The sequence below is a fragment of the Lepisosteus platostomus genome, chromosome 8 (genome assembly GCF_059453375.1).
Source record: "Lepisosteus platostomus isolate fLepPlt1 chromosome 8, fLepPlt1.hap1, whole genome shotgun sequence".
Lineage (NCBI taxonomy): Eukaryota > Metazoa > Chordata > Actinopteri > Semionotiformes > Lepisosteidae > Lepisosteus > Lepisosteus platostomus.
This window is the reverse complement of record NC_142618.1, coordinates 46,565,343-46,584,760: the sequence shown is the minus strand read 5'-3', so window position 1 is coordinate 46,584,760 and position 19,418 is coordinate 46,565,343. Positions and strand designations below refer to the sequence as shown.

The 19,418-nt window shown below is 36.8% G+C and overlaps 1 protein-coding gene and 1 long non-coding RNA gene across 2 annotated transcripts in view; one reads left to right on the top strand and one right to left on the bottom strand.

The window, feature by feature from the left end:
- The window catches only part of LOC148657440 (uncharacterized), a 30,197-nt gene extending 24,863 nt beyond the window's left edge, over positions 1-5,334 (bottom strand). The window contains exons 1-2 of the long non-coding RNA XR_015940968.1: positions 5,087-5,334; positions 1,876-2,104 (exon numbers count right to left, since the gene is read on the bottom strand). This is a non-coding gene — a long non-coding RNA (uncharacterized LOC148657440). The remainder of the gene's footprint in view (positions 1-1,875; positions 2,105-5,086) is intronic.
- inhbaa (inhibin subunit beta Aa) lies at positions 1,898-14,453 on the top strand. Its single transcript, XM_088643713.1, has 2 exons — positions 1,898-2,291; positions 12,030-14,453. Exons 1-2 carry the CDS (start codon positions 1,898-1,900, stop codon positions 12,806-12,808), a joined length of 1,173 nt encoding a protein of 390 aa, XP_088499839.1. The 3' UTR covers positions 12,809-14,453.
- The last annotated feature ends 4,965 nt before the right edge of the window (positions 14,454-19,418 follow it).

The following is a 19,418-nucleotide window of genomic DNA, read 5'->3' as shown; positions in this document are numbered from 1 at the left end:
GTTTGACCTTAAGAGGTCTGATCACAAGCATTCCAAGGAAGTATACCCAACTCCAGGCCAGCATCACTCAAGATGAATTTAATATGTACTAAGAGCATGAAGATGGCGCAAGTTCTGAAATTAATTACCTACCCTGCGGAGCATGAAGTTGAGAGGTAACAGAAATAAGAGAACAGGAGTTGTGAAGAGCACAGTAATAGTTGTTAGGTTGCTAGGTTACTGAAATTTGGGTGAAAGGAACATTTTTTGCCAGCAGAGGCTGCTGCTGAGTTAATTGACCTCACTAGTTCATATGGACATAACCAAAATATCTGAATAAGTCAATGTAAGCTGTGCAGTTGCTAAGTCTTTACAAAAAAGGAAAGAAAGAGCCCAGAATGCATGTCCTTTGAGATTTCTTCAAAGGAATCAAGAGCACGTTTGTTCATGTCTGTTAAGTAAAATAAAAAATTAAAAGGAAACAAAGAACAATGACTATTCTCTTGGTTAAAATTTTCTAGAAAGTGTCAGAGTGACTTCTAAAGTACAGTATAAGAGAGCTGAAGAAGGCACACACTGCAAAGTCATTGGAGCCGGACCTCAGGAAAACCCTGGCCAACCTCAAACCCCTGGCAGTACTTTGTCAAATGTGACGTTTCCTCTGGGAAACCCTGACCAGGGATATATGTAGCTAATGACATTGCCTAGATTTGAACCAGTGATCTCTGAACTGCAGTACAGGGTCCAACTTGTGATCCAACAGGAGGCCATAGCCAAACCATTCAGGAACCTAGCTTATGGTTTTGAGAAATTTCCTTGTCAGACTTTTTCTGAATGATTGTTAAAAATGAGTTGTGGTTATACAAAGCACTTAGAAGTATGACATTTTTTCAAAAGTACATCAGGAAAAGAGGAAATCTTTACTTTCCAATGTGCTCCTTTCTGACTAATTGTTTAGTGTGTATAGTTGAGCTTTTTTAACACAGTTCTATTAAATTTGACTTAACATTTTGTTTTGAAGAACATTAATAATCTAGACAAAAATCAAGGTGCTGTCTTCAAAGAGGTTATTTATGATACAGAGGAAGTGAGTTACAAAGTGATAGGTATTTCATGTATAACTATGTCCACTGGCCCAGCGCAGCAAGAAAGGCTAATTTACAGATTTTATTCAGCATTAATAAAACCTTACCAGATGTTCACAAATGTTGGCAGTGAAATGCTTCTAAAATAATACACATAGTTTCCTTAACATTAAATCATCAAAAACGCAAAAAAGGAATCGATTATGAATGATAACATTGATTGCACCTGTACAATTAGACCCAGTTGGACAGTATCAAGCCTTTTCACAGGTTAATGATATATTTTTGTAGTTAAATAAATGAGAAGCTTGAGAAAAGCAGAAAACCAGAACAAGATAAGAACATGAAAAGGAGGTGAAGTTTATGTATAATATGCAGGGTGACAAGCAATAAAAAAAAGAAAAAGTTGGTATAACATGACTCAGAAGTATAGTGATAGAAAAACTGGGAGGGAGCGAGGTATAATTAGAGGGAGAGAGAGTGAGAGAGTGAGTGAGCTAACCCTGCCCACTTATACAAAACCATTCAGCTCATACACAGCGAACTCACTGAGACCTATCGGGTGCTCTGCACATCCCTCCAGCACTACACTTCTACACTGCCACAGAACTTCAGCTGATAAACTTAGAAAAACTTTTTTTGACTAACTGATCAAGACTTCTGTAGCTACCAGACTCAAACTTTCCAGATCTGCAAAGTGTTTGCTCTTGCTTCTTTATTTTTAAAAAAAGGGATTATACTTTATTTTTGCTTAGTTTCTACTTTGTTTTTTTTATTTTTCAGTTTTAGTGTAAAAAGGGGGAAAACTTACAACTCAGATTGACTCTTTCAGGATGTCTTTTTCTCTGCTGAGTGGAATGTTGTTGCTCTTCTCTGGGATTTTGGCAGGGAGCTCTCCCACCCCTGGCTCCCCTGATGGACACACGCCGGTCACCGACTGTCCCTCTTGCGCCCTCTCCAAGCTGCAGAAAGATGTGCCTGCCAGCTCCCAAGCAGATATGGTCGAGGCCGTCAAGAAGCACATCTTGAGCATGCTGCATCTGAAGGAAAGACCCAACATCACCCACCCCGTGCCCAGGGCAGCCCTGCTGAATGCCATCAAAAAACTACACGTGGGAAAAGTTGGCGAGGATGGCAACGTGGAGATTGAGGATGAGGCTCACAGCCGGGCAGAGATGAGCGAGCTGGCGGAGCAAACTTCGGAAATCATCACTTTTGCTGAGGCAGGTGAGTAGCCCATGTCAGAACTGAGGGGGGTGGGAGATTTCATGGCAAGGTGTGGAAGAGGGCAGGTCTTCAACCCAGTTAGACAGGTTTGTAAACATAATTCTCTTGGAAGCAGCTGAGGCTGAGGAACAAGCCTAATGCACTAGAATTTAAGATTTTAAGACCTGTTATCTAAAACTGTACTCAGGCACCCCTCTTAAAGGTATTTTGTTGCATCCTACTGATTGAAGGCTAGATACCCAATTACCTACTAAAACTACGTTCACAACTTCAGCACGTAGAAGATGTGAATATTTGTGATTCCTGACTCTTCAGAGCTGTCTATTTGTCACCTTTTGTACTGCACGGAGACAGTTTCATAGAGTGCACTCCAGCATTCTCAATAACTGAAGAAAATCCTCCTGACTGCTGCTTCTTACAAAGTGTGCCTGTTAGCACAGTTCAGGAGTCAGAGACCCCTACTGTTTCAGAGTAAATCTAACGTCTAAATGTTTTTTTACAGAAAATGCACAGTCCAGATAGCAATTGGACTCAGCATTGAACAACAGACCCCGAGTCCTGAAACATGCCACTCAGTTTAATGTGGGAAAAGTAACATTGCAAAAAGTCAATTCCTCATTATATTGGCATAAAAAAGTACACATACATTCACACAATCAACCAAATGAAATGAAAGAATGAAAAATTTGAATGAATATTCTGTGCTATGACAAAAAGAGCAAAAGAGGGTTTTGAGTAGTAGGTAGGAGACCCAAGTTCAAAGCAAGCCAAAACTCACTGAGCCTGACAGTCTTTGAAAATCAACAGCTTAATCTGAAGTGATTAGATAAACATGCTTGTAGAGAGTATGTAAAACTCCTTAAATTAACAGGATTAATTTGGCAGCAGGAAGCCCTGAAATGAGCTGTAATGAGAAAAGTCTGCTCCACAAAACTGTATGGCAAAGAGCTTCTATTCATTGTATTCATTGGCAGTGAATGACACCTGTACTTTGCTCAAGAGCTCTACAGATCAAAAAGTGGACTGTACAGATTAACAAAATAAAAGAACACAAGAGTTCACTGAAGTAGCAATGTTCTGGCAAGGCGTGCACTGAGACCAATTGTTTGACTTTAATGAAAGATTTTTACTACACCAGTACAATGATGTCAAGTTGTTCAGAGGATGTTAGGAGTACTGGAGAATCTGCATTTATGAAACTTAATGACTGAGAGCCACTGTATTCAGCATGTTCATGTCTAACTGACTTTCAACCTTTTCTAATTATTTTCAAAGAGGAAGATAAAAAAAACTATATTTTTAATTAATTTTTGCAGTGAAACAAATGGTAGTTATTTAGTATACTACAAACTACGTTTTTCATTGTTAAACAGTACGTATACAGTAAATAGTCCTAAAACTTTTGTTTCTAACTCATTTAGATAACACTTCAAACTGCACAAAAAAAGCATGAAATACAAATTGGATACCTGGATTTACACAGTAGTGCCAGAAGCAGATTTTTTAAAATTAAAATGATCGCATTTGTCACTTTTAAAACAATTTTGAATGAGTATCTTTTAATTTCTGGCATGTCCCAGTATTCTGCCAAAGGGATTTGTCCTAGTTATCGATTATCTAATTCAGAAAGCTAAGTTTTTTACCTTTTTTTTCTGGACAAAAAGTAAAAAAGGTTGACATTGCCTACTGTACTTTCTGAGGTTCCAAACCTATATTGTATTGCAAATCAGCATGCTACCTCACTTGATGACTGGCCTACGTGACCTCACCGTTGACCTTATTAATGACAGAACAATCTCACCCAAGTCCTGCTGCTAAACTTTCTTTGAGGCACAAAGTCGGTTGACTTTTAGTCCAATAATGAGCAAGCACTAGTACTTCAGGTACCGAAATCTCTCATATCAAGTCTAGTTAATGCAGTGGAGCTTTAATCTATCATGATGCATGCTTTCGACTTCCTAAACATCAAACGGTCCATAGACGAAATGCCGCAAATTCTGTTGTACGCAGCAGTAACACACGTGTCTAAAGTGGTCATAGGAAAAATCCAGGTTTATATTGCCATCAAACACGTAAAACCTACAACACTTTGCTTCAAGTGCTTTGAAGGGCTGAAGGAAGACGGTTTTCAGATACAGTATACGCAAACCTTCCTTCACATAGCCTTAAAGAAACATGAGCATGAGAAACGTTTTCTTTTGGAGATAAGTAGACCTAAGACGTACAGTGTTTTGGACTCGTTGGTAACCCATACTTGATATTCGTAAAAGATCGCAAAAAAAAAACCAAATTGTATTTGATTAATTCGGCGAATTGCATTTTGTTGACTTTAACTATTACATTTATGCTCATCACGCTTTATTGTGAAAAAAAATCACGTCAGGCTTACTACAGTATGCTCATCAATTTGAACAGCTCTTTCGTTTAAATGTCATTACTGACATGAAACAGATTTTTTTTTTAGATTTCGCGGAACACTTGTCAAATTACATTCCAACCTCACTGCGTCCAATGGATTAAGCAGAAATGCCAAAGCTTCATTAGTGTTTCTTTTTTATCTTAAAGGTAAAACAATTTAACGTGGGTCCTTTCAAGACACGTGACCCATACGTTACTATTACCTTTAAAGAAATCCTTACGGGAAAGATGCGGCTCGCTTGCACAACAACTCTGTGCGTCCATGTTTTAAAATAAATCGTGGACATACCGAGAACTCTTATTCCTTATGATCTATACAAAGTAAGCCTGATGTAAATCCTCTGATACATCGATAAGAAAAAGATAAAGAGTCTTACCCGATTTAAATGCAGATAAGAAGACCCTCCTTTCACAACCTTTATCCACTATTCATTTTTTTCTCCCCAAAGAAATGCTTGCCGTCAATTTTTATCATTTTTACATGCGATTCCGCACGCAAACCACAAGAGGGAACCGCTGACAGACGGCTGTACTTGTCTGTATACCTCTAATAAAATAGAAATAACCAAAACAATAAAAAAAAAATCTAGGCTTAAACGTCCAAACAGGGATTTCCTCGTGACTAGTACATCAGTATTCTGATACCAGTTTTAATTTCCATATTCTTTTTGAAAAAAAGTATCTTCATGCATGCCATGGAAAAAAATGCTATTAATCAACACATACTGTACAGTATATACAGTATGGCATACATACAGTATAAAAACACTACAGTGTATACTTGTTTGACATTTCATATTATATGGCAATCTTCAACTGAATTGTTAACCATTTTATTTTAACGAATCCCCAGATTCTGTTTTATAGTACAAAAATAGCCTTTCAGCTTTATGACTATTAAAGAGAGGAAAGAGGAGCCAATTTTGTTAATGACAAGGAGCACCTCAGAAAAATCAAAGGCGTTATAATAGAAAACACTAGTGGAGGTATTAAGTAAATTGTTGCTGCTTCATAATACCCACTGTGTCTAAGATAAGTAAGACTTTTGCACAGTGGTGAACATCTCTATACACCACTCATACTGTATGTTTTTGTCATCAGGAATTGCATTGCTCATATTTCCATAAGAATGATGCTCATAATAGCTCTTCACTATTAATAGCTCATGAGAGCCGTTACATTAAAACTTCAGTGCACACTTTTGTCCTATGAGGTTTCGTAATCAAAGAATGGAGATATTAACAATGCAACACAGAGCACAGAAGCAGACTAGAAGCAGGCTGTGCAATTCTTCAAACAATGCTGTGCTTAATTGCTTCATTCAGAGAAATGCAGGCCCTGATACTTGGTTAAGCCTGCCTATCATGCTGTTGAGCAGTGTGACCGACTTTGAAAGAGTTTCAGGCAGAGAACACACTGAACTCGATGGTATGGAGAGTTCACCAATTACACTACAGTTTATTTCCCTGAATGAAATAATTAAACTGAACATCATTAGAGGAATTCCACTATAGGCGTTCTGTGACTCTTATTCAAAGGTGTACACAGTAGTTTGTTTCAAGAGTTAAATGTCCCTGGGGAATTCTGTCATTGAGTAACAGAGGGTCTCAAAATATTTTCCTGAGACAGGTGATATTACAGATCATAATCAAAAAGCAGTCATTTTATATTAATTTTAAAATGTGAGTTGCATTTTACAGTCCATTCTCATACATATTTTAAGAATCTTGCAATACATTCCTTTGATGCAATAATTGTGCCATCTATGTACACTCTAATGCATTTATTTCTAGACAGTTATCAACTGTAACATAAATCTATGAATACATTTAACTTTAATATGAACAATTAATTATATGTATGTTTAAATATTCTAAATGTTTATTGCATTACAATTTGCAAAATTTAAAATGCTCTTTGTTTTGGAATCTTGTTCAACTTAATTTTATTTGGAATGAGTTTGTTGGCCTTAAATTTTGTTAATACTGTAGCAGGTCTAGCAAACATGATTGTGTGATAATATCTGATATATTGCAACTTGGATTTTCTATAGAAACAAAAAACCATACATTTGGACCACCTGACTGTAGCTGAACATCAAAAGTCAAGTTTTGCAAAAGATTACAGCAAGGGACGTACAGCTCCTAAATTTACAAGTCTACAATTTCACATATGTTCTTTTTTCACAAAGAAGCCCTAGAGCTATATAAATGTAAAGGTACCACTTAGCCATATTGAAAGGAGTTTTGGATCACTATTAACTTTTCTTTTAACAGTTCACAAAAATAGACATATGGTTAATGGAGGAATTTAAAGTTTATTTATTTTTAATGTAGGAATCCATTTAGCTCTTTTCTATTAGGCTACATGGCATCTAAGGACAAAACACAAATACGTTTTAGGAAAGTTGATTTTATACTCAAAGTCCTACTCTTTTAACAAGAAAAGACCTTTTCAAGCCAGCTGTCATCAGGAACCATTTCTGCAACCCAGCCAAAAACAAAAGTATGCCAAAGGCCATTTACTGTACGAGGAACATACAGTAGTGCAGTGTCTCTCCAGGTTTTGAAATCTCCATGTGCTGTCAAGAAATAATTGTAAAAGCAGGAGTACCTTGGTTACTGATAAGTTATTTTTGAAGTTTATTAAAGTGCCTTCAACACAACGATTGTACTTATTATATGATGAAGTTCAGGTTTTCTCAGCTGCAATATATTATTCTTATTATATTTCAAATTATTAAGATCATCCTTGTAAACTTGTAAATAATCAATAGCATACAGTATGAACATATTAGACAGGGAGTTAAGCATTTATAATTTAGTATTGAAAGAAGTTGAAAATAATGTGATCCAAAGGCTGTATTAAAATCCAAAGTGGCAAAGAGATGATCCAATCTTTTCAAAATCTGCTTTTGCCTTAGAAGGAACAAAGATCACTTTATGCCAAATTTAATATCTTTAAACTGGTTTTCTTGGTTATTCTTTTATTATCTTGCATTAGCATTTTTGCTATAGTTCCATATACAATCCTAGGATTCAACCATTTCCCTAGACAAACCTAAAATTTAATGTGCAAAGTTACATTCTTACAAAGCACCAAAATATGTAATTCTAATAGGCACTATGGAATGTGCATTTGTCACAAAATGAGCAAATTTTATATTGTTACTTAATTAATCTTTGCTCTCTATGTAACTGTTTTCTTGAAAGGAAGCAGGTTATATTAATCCTGAAGTTTGTAGGGCAGCAGACCCTACAGGGAGAGGGTTAAGAATCTGTGAGTTAACTTAATTTTTTAAAGTTCCTGCTATCTATCGGACAACAGAAGATTACACTTTTTCTTGCACGTTTCCCTTTATTTTGTGCAAGTGTATTGTTCCTTTTTACCTTGATTTCAGCAGCCTTTCTGCCTTGCTGTGTTCAGCGATAAAAGAGCTGGCAGTCCAAAGTGGTACCTCATTGCTTGGGACTGCTCGCCTGAATAGCTTTAGTAGGCAAGACCATGTGTGCATTAACACGGACGCACAACAATACAGAGTGCCTGAGCGAGGTTACGTGACAACTACCATGCTTGACCTTTTGCACTAATGTGGCATTTGTCCCACAGTCTGTGTAAACCTTGGAATTAGTCCTTTAAGTGGTCCTCAAGAGCTTTACACTTAAATGGCAGTGCAGTTCATGATGACAATTCTCCTTCTACGTAGTGGAAGAACAGTAGCAGCTTTCAGAATATGCCCTGTTAGGAAAGAAAAGAGGAATCAGGGCCGATCAGTAGCGGTGGAGAACTGTGTGAGTGGTAAAAAAGAACATCACAAAAATGCCAAGATACTAAGACTTTGGGAACTTTGATTCTTTTAGATCTAAATATATATATTTTTTTAAAAGCCATTGAGCTACAGTTTATGAATAGCTGGAGGAGTTTAGCAGTTGACTTTAATTCAAATGGGATAAGGAGATTTTGAGACCTTATAAATGTTTGGTAAATAAAGTTTGAAATGAGGAAAAACACCATTGCTTTTTAGATAAAAAAGGCTAAAGAAGATTAAGGACACAATTGTAAGAGGCAGGAATGTAACAAAAATCTTCCAAGGCTTTAGGAAGTTGTCAGGCACTTTATTAAGTCCTTGATGTCTACTGCAGTTGCTGTTTTCCATCCTTCTGTTCGGTGGACAGCTGTGCAAACTGTATTCACAGAACGAATACACTGTTTATTGTTTGGGGATTACATTGAAAACCCTTTCTGTTTTTAATGGCACATACAGGAATCATTAAGCCTAATGGCTAATGAATTGAGCTCTCAAGTACTAACCTTGTGTTAATGCATTTGACTTAGGATATTGTGAGTGTCACCCCCTGCTGAAGGCAGGCTTCATTCAGCCTAAATAGCTATCTGGTGACATGGTGGAACTGGGTAGGACAGACACTGTATGGCTAAGATTATTAGAAAGAAACAGAAGGTGCCTCTAGAAATACTGCACTGCCATGAAATACTGTAGATAAAGCCACTCTGCTGCTCTCCAAAGCCACATTAACAGCTGTATTTTAACAGCTTTATAAATCCTGTTGTCATACATGCTATTGCTACACTAATATAAATGCTATTACTAAACAAGAATGAGAAAATCCTCTTATGTCAAATAAATATTAAAAATGAAATGCCCAGTCACAATAAATTAAGTATAAATGCAAAACAATTTATACTAAAGCTAAAATATAAATTGGCACAATGTACCAAAAAGGGCATTGACTTGTTAAGAGAAATAACTGAAGAATACTTACACAAACATTGCAATTGACTTTTATACAGTACCCTGCAGAATTATTCATACCCTAATAAAATAAGAATCTTATGTTGAAATGAATGTCATGTAACAGAATACCTTATGGGTTATGTAATGTGTCTCGCTTGAAAAAATTCTAAAAATGTTATACTGTACTGTAATCACAATTGCACAGAGCAAAGTCATATTTGTCATAAATAATTAAGGGAATTCTAGCACATACTGTATAATAGATACAATATTCATATATGCTGGGAGTAAATCAAACAACAGACAAGTTTCATATTGCTTGTTGTAGATTGCTATCCTTATCTGTACATTTTTAAACTTAAAGGGGGTAATGAAAATACTCAATACATTATTACTAACTTAATTACTAATTACTTACAGTACACCACTGGAATATAAATTCATATGGTAAAATTACACGTTGGCCAAGCACTTACAGTATTTGTAACAGTTTTTTGTACACATACCAAAGGATTATTTATACTGTAAATCACAGTTATACTAACTGTCTTTCTCTGAGGAATTCCTTCTACTAAGTATTACAAAGGCCTAGCATAGGTGGATAGCTGCGTCAGCATGCGTAGGCTGCAAAGGAACAAGTAATAGGTTTATTCCATGCTGAAAAAAGGAAGAAAGAAAACACAACGTTTCGGCCATGGAGCCTTCTTCAGGCCTAGCATTGCTTAATTGAATAGACACAGCAAGCAAAGGATCTGTACCTTTTCCATCTCCAGTTGTGATTAACCTCATATAATCGAGGTTGTAAACTACACACTTTATTTTAAATCATTAGCAAATTTGCTTGGAGGTGGAATTTCTGCATATCCATTTGTGCATCACTGTCATTCATAGTTCTACGTGTAGTTCTCGTAATACTTTTACTTCAGCTTTCTCACTGGCTAAAGGTAATCAATTGGACTTAAGTCAGGGGACCTGTGATGGGCCATTCTAAGAGAATATCCTGATTTCTTATAAACTATCACTTGCTAGCATGTGATATGTGCCATGGAGTGCCTTAATGCACTGGAAACAAAGTGCAGGCGTGGGAAAAGAAATATCCTGCATTCTGTATATCTGAATAACAAAGATCAGTGGTGGCCTTCAAAACACTTGCCAACCTGATTTCATTGGTCAAATAATCATTTGAATCTCACAAGAAGCAAATATGGCAGCTTCTTCTGATGATAAGCTCTTCTAGGCAAAGTGCTATTACTACCGGCTTTGACGGTAGGATCAAGTCAACTAGCATGTGGCTGGTGGCAAGCAAATCTTTAAGAAGATTCATGAATTAAGCATTGCAATTACATATTTGTGATACAGCATTTTGGTATGAATATGCTGTTAGTTCTCATCCTCAGACTATATTTATGAATCTGGTGATCTCACCACAGCACCTTTGCCTGGTCCTCAAGGGGCACAAGTCTTGTTCCTCGTGCTCTGTGAATGCACATCTGCCATTTTATAGTAAGACAACTGCCTTTTTTCATTAGTTGTACTACTCTACTTGACATTTATCAAATACACTTTAATTCAGAAGTCTTCTAACTATTTGATCTGAGAAGATGGCTCCATCTGCTGTTCCATGGAGAGCTCTCATGATCTTTTATGTGGAGTCGTGAGGAGATGTTTTCAATTTCTGTCTTTGCAGACACTTGGGAGCCTTTTTAACTACAGTAATGTTTTCTAGTATCTGATTTGGTCTCTTTAAAGCTTTCGAGGGCACTCTGGAATGTGAGTCTTGAGCATTACGTGTGTTTTCTAATTTTAACCTGTAAGAACCCATGGGAGCAGAAAAAGCTGTCTCTGCAGTCTTTCCGCTTGAGTTGCTTTCCTTGACTTTGGGATTTTTTTATGTAGCTTTATTTGGAAAACATGAATATCCATCAATATTTGGCAGGGTTGCAAAAGCAGGGTTATACAGCTATTCATAAAACGGTTCTAAGACATTCTGCTTAAAGAGGATTTAACATTAATTAAAAGTAATGAAAGCCAACATACAGTATTACAGTATATACATTACATATGTTTTAACAATAAGAACATTCACATTGCTATTTACATTATAATGTATATATCATATACAGTATAAAAATTATAAATTATACACAGTATATGAATTCTCTTTATATACTGAAAATGTGTATATGTTGCACATATACTGTAAAGTATTTAAAGTCTAGTTGTCTGACTGTAACTTATTCCCTGTTTCTTTTTGCTGTTTACAGTAGGTCACTGTAATGGTGAAAAAGTTTAGATCTGTATTTCACTGATCATTTGGAAGCCTTTCCTTACCTACCTAATAATTTACAATGATTACAGTAGCTTTGGAAAAAAGAATAAAAAATGTTTATTCTTTTCATTAAAACAGGCAAAATGTTCTGTTTTATGTTTGCAAAATCAACATAGTTTCTCAGAAAAGAACTTTCACATTGCAAGAGTGCGGTGATGCTCCTATATTGTCAAACTGCTTAATTTCAGATGTGGCCGTGTTACTGATTTCTCCCCTCTGTTTCTCTCTGTCCCATCAGGTGACTCTTCAGACTTTGTGCGCTTTCAGATATCAAAGGAAGGCAATGACCTGTCCCTAGTTGAACAAGCCAATGTCTGGCTCTTCCTTAAACTGTCCAAAACCAACAGGAGTCGTGCTAAAGTGACAATCCAGCTCTACCAGAAGAAACAGGGCACAGATGGAGCTGAAGTAGACGTTGTCATCTCTGAGAAAGCGGTGGACACTAGACGGAGTGGTTGGCACACCTTGCCCGTGTCCGGAAGCATCCAGGCCTTGCTGGAGAAAGGGTACAGCTCCCTTGACCTGAGGATAGTGTGTGAGCAGTGCAAAGAAGCTGGCGCCACCCCGATTCTGGTGGAGAAGGACGAGCGGGAGCAGTCTCATCGACCGTTCCTCATGGTCGTGGTGCGGCAGTCTGAGGACCACCCTCACCGCCGGAGGAAGAGGGGTCTGGAGTGCGACGGCAAAATTAGAATCTGCTGCAAGAAGCAGTTCCACGTCAGCTTCAAGGACATCGGCTGGAACGACTGGATAATAGCCCCCTCGGGTTATCACGCCAACTACTGCGAAGGCGACTGCCCAACTAATGTCGCCGGTATTACAGGCTCCTCGCTGTCTTTCCACTCAACAGTCATCAACCACTACAGAATGCGGGGCTATGGCCCCTTCACAAACATCAAGTCTTGTTGCGTTCCGACCAAACTACGGGCCATGTCCATGTTGTACTATGACGAAGGGCAGAAAATTGTTAAAAAAGACATTCAGAACATGATAGTAGAGGAATGCGGCTGTTCTTAAGGACCAAGGCAACTGCTCTGAAAAAAAATAGAATAAGGAGACAGAGAGAGGGGGGAATTTCTATCCCACCTTCTTTCAAGCAGACTCACAATCATTTCAGACTCAACCTGACATGGCGCTGATTCCTTCAGACGTCTTCTAATCTGCTGGTTGTCTTTAACTTGGACCATTCTGAGGCACTTTCAGATTTAAAAAAAAGTAAAAAAAGAGAAATATATAATATATTTTTGTTACTACAAAGAGGGAGAGAGAAGAAAAAGAAAGAAAATATATATGTTGCAAGTGTGCAGCATTGCTCATCTTCAGTGCACTGCAATAAGAGTTACCGTTTTGATAAGGTGCCTACGATTCTCAAAACTATGCAACTTGTCAAGTATTATTTTAAACTGTTTACCTTTTCAAACAAAAAGAGGAAGACTTTTTAATACTTTTTTGGAAGTAAATATTTCATGTTTTTGTTGCTGAGAGATACTTGAAAGAAACATGTTTGACCAGCTGCTGGAGCCAAACACTTCTCTATATAATTATTATTTTTTATTATTATTTTTATTTTAATATTATTAATATTATTATTTTTATTAATATTGTTGTTATTACTATTTTTTCTGTTCTTATTTTTTTAAGCGTTCTGAACGTTTACGATTTGCACTATACCGACATTTTTGATTTGCCTAATCAATATTTAACAGGTATTGGAATACAGAGGAGCTGCACTTAAAAAGTGGGCTAAATGAATATTTAGAGCACATAAGAGAGAGAAAAAAAACAAAAAATCAATTAAGGCATATATATTTTTCTTTTAAATAACACCAAAGAGTTTGTGTGAGAGTTTCCAATTTCCTATGTGTGGTCGTTACAGTATACACTTCAGAAAAATGTCTTGCTCAGTGAAGATTTGTGATCCAAGAGTTTTTCCTCCAGCTCTCTTCTGAGTCCCCTTCACATTTCAATATCAAGTGTATTTTCGGTTCTTGAGATGTAGTGGTACACTGTCGAAAAGCAGCTTATATTAAAAAGGCACTTAAGACCAGTCTTCTAGTTGTATGTTTGAAATGTGTAAAACGAATGTGCAAAAAATAATCACAATAAAAAAACAACATAAAAATACAAACCTTTATTTTATTTTTAATGAAATACATATATTTTCTCACTGAGTATTGGAAGGACCCCATCAGAATTCTGCATTATTATTTTCCAGTGGATTGACTTGTTGTAAAAAGTTGTTTTTCTGCTTACTGCAATGAACACTGTATCATTGTGCAATGTCTAATTTTCAGCAATTTGATTCTGTTACCTTCGGAGTTTGCTTTGCAGTCTGGACTGAAAGAAATTCAAAAATTGCCAGGATGCCTCTGGCATATATCTGTATAAAAACAGCAACAAAAAAACAAACAAAAAAAAAAACTGTGGTTGTATTTGGTTTTTCTCAAGACAAATGAAAACGACACTGAAGCAAGTGTTTGGTCTAAGATAAAAGACTTTATTTTTATTCTGTATATATGGAGATACAGATAAATTTATGTTGCATTGCTTTGTTGTACAAATCAAAAAAAAGAAAAAAATATGTGCTTGTGGCTATGTTTTCTATTTAATTTATTTTACAGTATTTTGCTTCACCATTAAAGCTTATGGGTTGTACACTAAATACTGTGTTGTGAAATTAAAAGAACTTTTCTTCTGTTGCAATTACATTTCTCACTGACACAACGTCTACTGTATGTGCACATTTAAGTATTTGAACACCAATGACATTCCTACGTAAATATCTACACACCCACACCTGCATTCATTCATTCAAATAATAATAATAATAATAATAATAATAATAATAATAATAATAATAATAATAATACCACACCTGCACTCATTCACTCAAATAATAATAATAATAATAATAATAATAATAATAATAATAATAATAATAATAATAGCAGTAGTAGTAGTAGCTCTCATAGTGATCTTTACGCATTTCAGGGGCTTATCTAGGATTATCTAGCTCTTTTGATTGTCAATGCCTCAGAACATACAGTAAAAAAAAAGGTTTATGGTGAATCCATCAGTTTCTCTAGTCTGAGTGAAAGTGTCACAGTATGAATCCTAGACTTGAAGAAGACTAGAGCAAAGCCTCAGCAAGCAACAGTCGTAAGGCATTGTATACCCTGGCCAGACCACCAGTCCATTGCACACACTCGCACCTAGGGACAGTTTTCCTATAGGCCAATGAGCCTACCACCATGTTTTTTCTGAATTGTGGGAGAAAACCTATGTGAAAATGGGGAGAACATACAAACTCCATGCAGATAGCACCCCCTGTCTGGGACTGAACCCAGGGTCTCAGCACTCCAAGGTAGCAAGGTAACCACTGCACTTTGCCATCTACTGTGTGTATTAATCCCCTTTGTAAAAAGGTATTTCCTAATGTCAGTTTCCTGTCCGTACTGAATTTAACTTAAAATAAGTACTGGAATCTAGCTGGTCGATTTGTTTAAAACATTGAAGACCTCAATCAGGTCTTCTCTCAGACATCTTATACTGAATCTGAAACAATAAAGTTACTTCAGGCTGGTACTGTAATGCATCTCCTTAAGTACTGAAATGAGCCTTGATCCCTTTTTTTAAAGAGACAACCGGTACTGTGTGTAGCCTCAGAATGTGATCTACCTACTTCTTTATACAATTTTCTATAATCTCTCTTGTACTCTGCACTCTTCAAAGTGTAACCAGGCATTGTGTTAGTGTTTTCATGGCTTCATTGCATTACTAAGCATTTGAGATTAAGACTGTGTACTAATTCCATAGTGTACTAATTATGTTAGACATATCTTTAAATATGATACTTTTGTCATAATTTTCTCTGAATGAACAGATTTTAGGGCAGACGTTTTATTTTCCTCACACAATCATAATCTCACAGTGTTACCATTCCAGTTATGAGCACTATCTCTAGAATTGATAGGAGGGCATTTAACAAGTTTTATTGTTGTATTTCTTAGGCTCCATATCCAAAAGAAAACGTAATAAACAAAGATATGTTCTTGTACAGTAGTTAATGCAATTAGAGAGTAGGTTTATAAGTGTGAATTAGTTCTCTAGATTCCTCTCAAGTTTATTTCTTCCAATGAAAAAAAAGTTTTTATAATGGGGCTTTTGACCTTCCTAGGCTGGTACAGTACTTTTCTTTTCAGAAAGTTGCTTTCAACAAAGACTGATTATATGAGGGCTACGACACAATATATTTTAATTAAGCAAAAGCTAAAATCATAATTGTGGATCAGCGAAATGTTCATCCAAGACATTGAACAACCTTCAAAACAGTCTAAAAAGTAAAACGCGATGCAAAGTCACATACATATTAACAGTAAATATAATAATATATTACAATAACCAAAACATGATAAGGTATTGCAATAATGATACGGACAAAATGCCACATGGCTGTATAAGTTGTTGCTAATATACAACCACGAGCTCGGTTTGCTGCTGTTATATGGCAGCAGCCATATCACCCTGCAACTCACAACTGGTAACCCACTGAAGCTAAGCAGGTGTGAGCCTGGTCAGTACCTGGATGGGAGACCGCCTGGGAAAAACTAAGGTTGCTGCTGGAAGAGGTGTTAGTGGGGCCAGCGGGGGGCGCTCACCCTGCGGTCCATGTGGGTCCTAAATGCCCCAGTATAGTGACGGGGACACTATACTGTAAACAGGCGCCGTCCTTCGGATGAGACGTAAAACCGAGATCCTGACTCTCTGTGGTCAGAAAAAATCCCAGGGCGCTTCTCGAAAAAGAGTAGGGGTGTAACCCCGGTGTCCTGGCCAAATTTCCAATTGGCCCTTACTAATCATGGCCTCCTAATAATCCCCCTCTATGAATTGGCTACATTACTCTGCTCTCCTACCCACTGATAGCTGATGTGTGGTGAGCGTTCTGGCGCACTATGGCTGCCGTCGCATCATCCAGGTGGATGCTGCACATTGGTGGTGGTGGAGGGGAGTCCCCATTACCTGTAAAGCGCTTTGAGTGGAGTGTCCAGAAAAGCGCTATATAAGTGTAAGCAATTATTATTATTATAATTATTATTATTGAGTCTTTTCAGTCTCACTTATTTTTGCTTTCTATATCAAGGTTTTTGTTATAAGGGTATTAAAACACACATAGACTAATTTTCTGGTACTCAATGCAATGTACTTTTCCTGCACACACCCATTTTCTGATAATGCTATTCTGAAACACACACATTCCAAACAAGAGAAACGAATTACAGATTGGTCATGCCAACTAAAGCCCTTTGAACTGAAAAGAGAAAAAAAATAAACGTACTGCATGTGAGACAGCTGTACTAGCATATTTAGAACAATAAAGTTATGATGAGAGGAGCCCTGCTTTCTGCCCTTTAAAAGATATAAAGCAAAAATAGTCCTTGGCTGTCTGACACCAACTTTAAAAAATGTTAGCAAGAGAAAAAAGGGGAAATACATTTTCCCCTACACAAACATAAGAGTGTTTACAAATGAGAGCTCATTTGGTGAGGAATGGGTTAAGGAGGTTTGACTGGATTAGAATCAAGCTTGTCTTATGAAAAGAAGCCTCTGTATGAAAAGAAACATTTTAAAAATAATACATTAACAGCAGTTTTACAGCTCTTTATACTTATCAATCCACACATTTTTGTTGAAGGTTTTTGGAACCCCTGCGGCAGTTTTCATAAGGGCAAAGAGGTGAAGTTGTTCATCTTAACAACAGCATTTTCCCACTATTAAACCTGGGAATGGAAGATTTGTTGAGTGAGGAGGGGATTGCAAATTGTTGTTGTCTGAGGATTTGAGGAATTGAAGAAATTCTGACCCCTAAATAAACAATTTTTAGAGTTAAGTCAGTCCTTCATTTATAAATTGTTCTCTAATTCTATGCATTCTGAATTTATGGTCCAAGAAAGTAATGGTTAACAAGGAGTATCTGGACGGCTTTTCCCCAGCTTTTGGGAGAATAGATTAATATACTGTATAATGAAGTCTACTGTGTAGAGTTTGTACTGTATGTGCTCCTGGTGTCCGTATGCTTTTCCTTTGGGTGCTTAGTTTTCTCCCACAGTGCAATAACGTGCTGGTAGGTTAATTGGCTTCTGGGAAAATTGGTCCCGGTGAGAGTACGTATGTGTTTGTGTCTGTATGTGCCCTGCAATGGACTGGTGTCCCGTCCAAGGTGTATCCTGCCTTGTGCGTGTTGCTTGCCAGTATAGGCTCTGGCTCCCCTGTGACCCTGAATTGGATGAATGGTTATGAGATGGATGGATAATGAGGTGTACTGTATATGGAACAAATAACCAAAGATGATTGGATTCTGTACAAAAAATAAAACTTATTGGGGGCTCCCCATTGGTTGAACTACTAAAAGAAGTTACTTCTGGTGAAGAACGTGCTCTACATTGCAAATGGCGTGAGTTCAAGGTTGGGTCCTGTCATTAGCCAGCCACAAAATTGGCAGAGGACGTGCCAGGGGCTGAGTTGTGGTAATTCAGCAAGGGTTCTCTTGGCTTGTGAAAAAACAGCAACTCTTCGACTTCCCAGGCACTACTTTTCCTGTCAGTGATAATGTGACCCCAATATGTGCTGTACTGTAGATCCCTTAGACAACTCCGCATATAGCAATTTTAAAGGTGTCAGGACTTTTCTCCCTGCAACAGATCAAAAGACCTGGGGAGTTAAGCAGACAGCTGTTGTATCCCCCCAAACCACCAGCCCACCCACAGCCCAGCACAGGGCAGTTATACTATACAATTTTAGGTGGGTAGCTGCGTCAGCATACATAGTGTGCAAAGGAACAAGTACCTGAAGAAGGCTTCATAGCCGAAACGTTGTGTTTTCTCTCTTCTCTTTTTAGCATGGAATAAACCTATTACTTGTTCCTGTATAATTTTCGTTTTTATTCCTCTAACAGCTACAATAAAAGATCACTGTCTACTCAAATAAAACATAAAAAACAAAGAACTTTAGGATTTAAAGCTACTAAATCAATATTTATTGATGCCAAATGTTTTAAGCTTTCCTGTGGTTAAGATTCCATTTGTAATTACTTATGCAACATTATACTATAATCTCTATCATATTTAGCTAAATTAAAATACATTTTAATGAAAATGTCTTTGCCTAAAAAACAAGTAATTTTACTCAGTAGATTCTGATTCTTGTGTAGTGTCTTACAATAATAAAGTCTGTGTAATCTAACTACTTCCATTATACAGTATATTTAATGCATCAGATGAAATTAAACCATTTACACTCAAGCAAAATGTTTGATAAAACAACAATTTTGGTAAAACAGCAAGAATCTGAAATAGAAAATAAAAATACAACACAATAGAAATACTTTATCTTTAAATGTACAGTATCTTTACATTAGAATAATTTAAACTTACTTTCAACATCCTTTAAACTGAAGGGAACTTTTGCATGGTAACAGAATTAAAAGAAAAATGACTCTCTGTTACTTTTAAAAAGAGCAGCTTTTTATCAGTTTGTGAACCGTTTTGGAAATGACAACGTGCTTTACGTGAAGAATCTATGAATATAAACATACATTACGCATTAAAACAGCAACTTTTTGTCCCTGAGG